Consider the following 7,464-nt stretch of genomic DNA (forward strand, 5'->3'; position numbering starts at 1 on the left):
CAATTCTCATTAAATACAATATTTTGACGTGATTTTAATTTCAAACCACTAGAACTGTTCCTTCCACCCTCAGCATGGTTTGGTCTCCCTGCTGTCCTCTGGGGAAAAAAAATCCAGCAGCTTCAAATGCAGAACAACCAGATTCCACAACAGTTTCATCCCTCATGCCATAACAATTCTAAACTCCCATTAATTCAATCTTTTATTATATATATTTACATTGATAATTTTCTTATTTCTTATTTATTTATTTTTATTGGAGTCTTGGAACAAAACTTGTTTCAATTTGTACATTTATAAATGTACAACTGAATGACAATAAACTCCATCTATATCTTTAAGCATTCAAAGGTGTTTAGACAGTAAATAAGGTTGAACATAGAGAATATGAGAATCTTCAAATTTTCCTTTTTGCACGACTGTCCCTGAGATAAAGCCGTTTTGATCTTCTCAGTTGCAACTCTCATTTAATACAATATTTTCCACATCATTCTAGTTTCACATCATTACAGTTGTTCTTTTTCAGCATTCTGAGGTGAGATTTAGACAATAAATAAGGTTGAATAAAGAATACAGATAAAAAAAACAACTAAATGTATGTCTGCACTCACTCAAACTTTGTACAGAGGCATGAAAGAATTGTTCATCATGCTGAATAATAATGGGAAAGTTATTTATTTAAAACTTTCCTAACCAATTAATCGACTTCAATTAAAGCTAGTAATTTGTTACACCAGGACTAAAAGTCTGTAGATTAGCTTAGGTCGAACTTCCTCCTTAGAGTTATTGACAGGAACTTTAATCACACACCCCACCGGTGAACATGGGGAGCATGTCCATCCGGTGGCGCTGTCAGTGCTCCTCATGAAGATGTGCGACTTCTCTGGTGGGCCTTCCTGAGCAGGTAGACCAGACCTTGTGTAACAAACGGCCACAGCATGAACAGTAGAACTGTCTGACACGACACATCAAATGGCCACCATGTCTCCTCCTGGGAAAAGCATAAACAACAAATCACTGCAGATCACCAAACAGTGTTTTCTATCGGACACAGGTAGCAGCAACTGTAAATGCAGCTAACACAAACCAGAATGATATTCAACAGAACTTACATTTTCATTTGTTGTGCCAGAAGGAGCAACTATATATTTTTTTGATTTTTGTGGGCTATGAATAACTGTAATAATTGCTAGCAGCAACCATTAGTAAAACACAAGTTTTACTAATGGTTTACCTGAGTGTTTATTGATTGTAACAGATTTGTTTGCATTTTTACGTTTGTTTCTCTGCAGGCAGCAGAGCTGCTCACCTGGCTTTCTGACTCAGTTAAATCAAGACAAAAGCAAACCTTCAAAACTAGGCTTTATGGACCAGTACCATCCAACATCACCTATCAGAACATTAGCTCCTCACCTGCTGTGAAGCTGCATCTGCACACTGCAGGCATGGTCTCCAGTCTGAGCCCTTAGTGGGTCACACACACAAACCAGCAATCACTTCAGAACATTGAAGAAGCATTTGTCAAAAGGCACGCAACATCAAACGGAATGAAATGAAGCCTTAGACATGATTCTGCATCAGCACACAAACTTACATGGGTGGCAGCGAGCCTCTCCACCACCTCCAGTCTGTCCATCACACTCCTCATGTCCTCTCTGAGCCTGCGTAGAGCCAGGATTATCTGTTGCTGCAGGTGTGTCTCGTGCATCCTCTCTGCTCCACCCTCTGAGCCGTCCCCACCTCCGCGTCCTGCCCCCCCACCACCACCAGGGGCCATCCGCCTTGGGCTTCCCTGTGGAACACCACCTGTGGATCATACAGAGTTAGATGAATGCTGAAATAACTACCAGACAACAATATAACCTTGTCATTAAGCTACACTGCTGGTTTGTAAACTGAGCCCCAGACAACCTCATTAGGTATTCATGTTTTGGGGAGTCCAGCAGAAAAGACTGGAGTGTGTAACAAAATATTTGGCAACATGATGAAAGATGATGAAATATTTGCAAATATTGAAGCAACATCTCAAGACATCAACCATGAAGGGGAAGTTAAGGCTTAAGTGGTTTAAATAAGTTTAAATCAGATAATAATTAGTATTATCAAACAGTAACAGCCTACGTTCTCTCCAGCCGTGGTGGGAACCTTCCCGCCCGTTGTGCCAACCTCTCCGGGGCTGACCCGCACATTTCTCATCCTCTGCTCCTTCTCCGCCTTGACCGGCGCCGACCTGCCTTCCCTCCAGGTGAGTTCCCTGGCCAGGAGAGGACTGTGGGTAAATGCTGCTGTTGTGAAAGCCGTTTGACTTGACAAGTGGAATCTGTAATAAATAGGAAACTTTTACATTTTACTTCATGAATATCATATCTTTATGTGCATTTTAATTGTTGGGACATGTCTCGCTGTGCTGTGGAGCTGATGATGGTACCACCATACCTTGATGTTGCTCAGTTGTTCCACTGAATCCACAGAGTCACAGAAGATTTCACTCTCTGAGTCGCTGGTCAAGACCAAACCCTCAGATGTCCCAGAGTCTGCAACAGTTCAACTCAGTTCATTTAGATGAACTAATGTCCTTTCAAGGCACCTTGAAAGACAAACAGATCTGTTGTGTAGGTAGAAATATATAATCAAATAAATTCAGTCAAATCCTCCTGAGCATACATGTGGTGACAATGGAAAGGAATAACTTTCTTTTAAAGGTACTGCGCAGAAGTCTTCAACTCCAGGTGTCCTGCAGCTTTTAGATGAGTCATGTAATCAGGTCATCAGCAGGACTCTGGACAACTTGACTGAACACTGACAAGGTCACTGACATGATGCCACCTGCCAGTCCACCCAGTGGGTTTGTCAGCAATTTGTCAATGTATTTATAAAGCACTTTAAAAACACCCATCAACTTGTCCCAAAGTAAACATCCCTCACCTGGAGGAATTGAATCTCTGACAAAGTTGTCAGGGTTTATCATTACAAATATGCTGCAGTCATAGAGGTGAGGTAAAAATAATCAGAAAAAATTATTAAAAGTTGTCAGTGAGGAACATCTAGTTAAGACACGCTTTACCAGAGAATTTAGAGCACAGAATAAAGTTTATACTATTAACAAAACTCTTAACAGTCTGGGAAAATGTCAAAGATAAATAAATGCCTGCAGCCAACCTCATGATCATCTGAATACAACAGTGATCAACAGTATAATGACAACATGTTCGTCTGTATGAAGGTTTTTGTCATCATTACATCGTATGTTTAGTGGTTAACTCAAAGATTAATGTGTCAAGCAGAGACCAAAACAATAAATATGAGTTGTGGCTACATAATGGTGGTTTCTGTGTAAAGCAGTAAAATGGTCCTGCTACCAACAGAGTTTAGCTTCCACGGTTTGGCTTAGTTTTTAACGTGTGTCCTGTGTTGTTCATGTGAGATTTGCTGAACTTACAGCTTTTGATGAAACATTTCTTCTATTGATGATGTCGTAATGTGAACAAGGATGTTTCCACAAAAACACAAGCTGTCTTTAAAAGACATCTAACATTTGTTCACTCGGAAGCTTGTGTGACAATTAATTCAACATCAAAATCCCACAGACAGAAACATGACAGCTGGAGACGACCTTCCCATCATGCCTTAGTCCTGCTGTACCTTTAGGAACGCTGTTGGTAAGCAGGTGGGCTTCGTCAGCCATGTTCAGCTCCGGCTCTGGATCAGAGTTCTCTAAACACTCCTGAGGTGGCTCCTGCTCCTCACCTTGAAGCTTCACGTCTGCTGAACCGTCAACCTGCTGCCTGCCTTTAGGACCTGAATGAGATGCAAACATGTAGAAAACAACGGCAGAAGATATGTGGTCATATACAGCTGGCTAGAGTTCTCAGACTTTTAACTAACAGTATACATGTCAGAGAGCTATGATCAGTCACCTTATTGTTCCAATAATCTCTATTCATCTCTAACAATTAGAGACACAGCTGGAACATAAAACCAACAACTGTTCATTAGAGAGAATTCGTTCTTCCTGTGCTCCCTTCAGGTCTGGAAGATAAGAATCCCACCAAAATTCTTCTCAAAACCCACACCCCAGCTGATGAAGTGTATACCAACCCACCTTCAACAAGTGTGAGCAGTGAAGCTGGAGGCAGCGGCATGTCGTCAATGACCCTGTAGAGAGGCTCGAAGTGGTGGAAGAATGACGCTGTTCTCTCATCCATGGGCATGGTGTGGATGACCTGCACACATCCAGGACACACTCTGCTCAGGGTCTCCTGCTCTCCTCAAAACACATCAAGTTATCCATTTCAAAACAAATAGAACAAATTCACAATGGTTGTGACAGCAACTATAAAAAGAATGATAGAAAATGTGAACATTTGTTTCTTTGTAGAAAGCAGTGTAAAATATCAGTAAGATGGAATCTGGAGGAATTTTGCTTAAAAGGACAAAAGAGCCTATCTAAGGCAACAACATGTGTCATCACTAACAGCTGATAGAACATCATAGAAGAGGCGTCCAGTAATGCAACTCTAGAGAAGGACCAGCTTCAGAGAGGTGGACAGGAAATTACAGCAGAGATCAGTGGAACCTGACATGGAAAAATGCTGACTGTACCTCTCGTGCCACTTTCTTCATCTCTTCCACATATGCTGCCATGGCGGTCTCCTGACTCATCGCCCCCAGGCGGCTCCACGCATCCCTGAAACGAGCCCACAGGAGGAAGTGTTTAAAAATACTGGTGCTGAACTCTTCATTACCAGAATCCCACAGCCAAAATATTGGACAAATTCTGTTGGGTGAACTGGAGTTGAAGAACCTAAAGGACCCAAGAAAAGCCGTCTGTTGAAAAGCTGCCACCTCCAGCAATGCATTGATAATTATGAGCAAGACTTTATGTGCTTGTACGATAAGATAAGATAAATAGATAAACCATGATACTATACTACCATGTATTGGACCCAAGCAGTTGTTTGGTATTGTTCCTTGATTTAATTCAAACACCAGAGATGCTAATGGAATTTGCCTAAATATTCTGGATAAAATGGCACACTGACCACTTGTAGCGACCCACTGGGTCCCAGAAGCCAGGCCGAGGCATTGTACATGGTCCACACACTGCCTGCTTGTACAGACTGTAGAAACGCAGCATCACCTCATAAGAAGGTCTGTAGGAACCTGCAGATCAACAGATTTGTCATACATAATAACATAATGGAAATGCATAAAGGAAAACAATTAAAATGTATTTCCATTGTTTAATTAATTCCCCATCTAAAGCAACAATTTTAATTCAGTTCATTTACACAGCAGTAATTCTTCCAATGTCATAGTTCTTAGTCATATCAGGGTTTCCATTGGTGTATTATAAGCCTGGCAGGCCACCAGGCTTTACTTGTGCCCCCATCAGGCTAAGCATTGCTTATTTATTTAAGTCTTTTTAAAATGTTTGCATTTAAAAAAATAATAATATAGTTTGTGTTCAGGTATTAATCTTCCAATAACACATAATTATCAAGTGATATTTTCAAACTTCCTGTCAACTTTAAACATTTTTTTAACTCAAAAACATGGCAGGCTTCTGGAGTGCCCAAGCACCCAACCACCGGGCTTAGCAAGTTTTCTGGGGGAAAAATTGCATATACAGAAAACTATAATCCAGCCAACCAAATAATATTAGATTTTTTGTTTGACAGGTTCAAACATTCCAATTTCACAATTCGGGCCATGTAATGTCATACCATGGATATTCTTACCTATTTAGTTTGATTTCTGGTGTTATGCTCAACCCAAAAATGTGCTTTTGTTTCTCTCCCAAAGTTTGTAAATTGATACTATATTCAACTGGTGTTTCATAATTACAAATGATCAATTCAGGACTGTATTATCTGATAAGATTGCACTATTGAAACTAAAACTCCAGGAGGGGAACCGTTTTTACTGTTTTTGGGGAGTTTGTGGATGACATCCACGGCAGCTTGAAAGCGCCTCTGATGATCCACTGCAGGCTCTGCCATGGCCAAGACAGGCATGATCCCAGCTCAGGCTAACAGGAGCTGGTGGGGGAGGACAGACAGACAGGACAACAGCATCTCACACTGATACCTGGACACAGCACAGAGAGCTCACTGTGGGCAGTATCATGTTACTGAATATCTGAGCAACACTGACCGCATACACTACACTCAGCTGGGACCTTTCAGCCGGGACTCTCCCTGTCCGGTGTGGTGCAGCTTAGCGTCGTTAGCTTGCACTTCGTCTTATCTCTGGAACTCTCCTTCTGGTCTCATTTCCTCCGCCAGCAGCCACCCGGCCTCCGCAGAGACACACAGATGTCTTCAGCTTAGAAAAGTGTCAGAGTTTCAATGTTCGTCCTGGAGACAGACTTGCTGAGATCAGGTTAACGTCAACGTCACACAATACTTCCGTGTCAGATCACGTGACAAGCGTACCACCGGCACAACCACGGTCACGTTGATTTTTAAAGCTACAGTAGGCAGAAATGATGTCTGGAGTTCTGCCTTGATTCTTTCATGTAAGACTTGCTGGGATTGACAGTCCAACGCTCATGAGAAAGGTTAAGGTTGTTAAAGGCATAATGGAGAAGCATTGTTGGGTTGATGTGCTCAAGGTGCAGTATCGGAACGAGCAGGAGCTTCTTAGAGACAGAGGTCTAGTTTCAAGGCGTCACAATACAAAATGAAATTAATTTTCAGATGATTGATAAACACCAATTTTGTGAGACAGAATGGACGTTAGAAAGAAGTACACCCCTCCCTTTTCTTTCTTTAATTGAAAACTTCTGTTTTCAATTAAAGCAGAATTAAAGCAATTCTGCTTTTAAAATTTAAATTTGATTTTTTAAAAATTATTGTAAAAACTATTTTAAAAATAGAAATTATTTTTAAGCTGCGCTTCTATACAGACTGAGGGAGGATTAAACTGTAGTCACAGCAGTTCGCCACTAGTGGGCGTATGAACAGTGAGCACTCCTGACTGAAATTCCGCACAGTAACGGCGCTCACTGGCGTTCTTGTCTGTTAACAGTTGTCAGCAATAAAAGAACCTACGAAATTACACAGATTAATTAATTTGTAACAACTGAAGATAACATTGTTGCTTAGCTGCTATAAAACAGCACCATGTGCCTGGAAAATACCCAATACTGCCCTTTAAATCCAAAGGTAGAAAATAGAAATTCCTTTCAGTTCTTGACCCGTAAACCTAAATGGGAACAACTGGAAACAAAAGAATTTTCTAAAGGAAAGACCCATTCTCAAGAAAATGTTTTGAATTTTTAAATGAATGACCAATGAGGATTCAGCCAAACATCTAGTTGTTCTCTATTGCCAGTGTACCATAACATGCATCCACGTAAATCTCTAACAATAATGACTCTCCCATTTATTTCAGTAATTCCATTTATTCCTAATAGTGTATCAGTATGTTTCTGTATGTATTTTGTACATACAGCATTTG

At 40.8% G+C, this 7,464-nt stretch overlaps 1 protein-coding gene across 2 annotated transcripts; it reads right to left on the reverse strand.

The window, feature by feature from the left end:
* Positions 1-330: 330 nt before the first annotated feature.
* Positions 331-6,432, reverse strand: acbd4 (acyl-CoA binding domain containing 4). Of its 2 annotated transcripts, none has more exons than XM_028027132.1 (11): positions 6,182-6,432; positions 5,927-6,041; positions 5,043-5,163; positions 4,603-4,687; positions 4,103-4,223; positions 3,643-3,798; positions 2,437-2,534; positions 2,122-2,320; positions 1,595-1,806; positions 1,414-1,464; positions 331-991 (listed from the first exon to the last, which is right to left on the reverse strand). In XM_028027132.1, exons 2-11 carry the CDS (start codon positions 6,015-6,017, stop codon positions 863-865), a joined length of 1,263 nt encoding a protein of 420 aa, XP_027882933.1. In that variant the 5' UTR covers positions 6,018-6,041; positions 6,182-6,432; the 3' UTR covers positions 331-862. The 2 variants fall into 2 exon arrangements, with proteins under 2 accessions (XP_027882933.1, XP_027882931.1); XM_028027130.1 differs by having other exon boundaries at positions 6,157-6,432.
* Positions 6,433-7,464: the final 1,032 nt, after the last annotated feature.

This window comes from Xiphophorus couchianus, chromosome 9 (assembly GCF_001444195.1).
Source record: "Xiphophorus couchianus chromosome 9, X_couchianus-1.0, whole genome shotgun sequence".
Lineage (NCBI taxonomy): Eukaryota > Metazoa > Chordata > Actinopteri > Cyprinodontiformes > Poeciliidae > Xiphophorus > Xiphophorus couchianus.

Bases quoted from the DNA above. Each gene is read 5' to 3' on its own strand.
- acbd4 (XM_028027132.1), bottom strand. From the start codon at position 6,017: ATGCCTGTCTTGGCCATGGCAGAGCCTGCAGTGGATCATCAGAGGCGC. The intron at 2,535-3,642 runs GTACAGCAGGAC...GAACTGTTGCAG, and splicing joins TACCAACAGCGTTCCTAAAG to ACTCTGGGACATCTGAGGGT. The intron at 2,321-2,436 runs GTATGGTGGTAC...TATTTATTACAG, and splicing joins AACAACTGAGCAACATCAAG to ATTCCACTTGTCAAGTCAAA.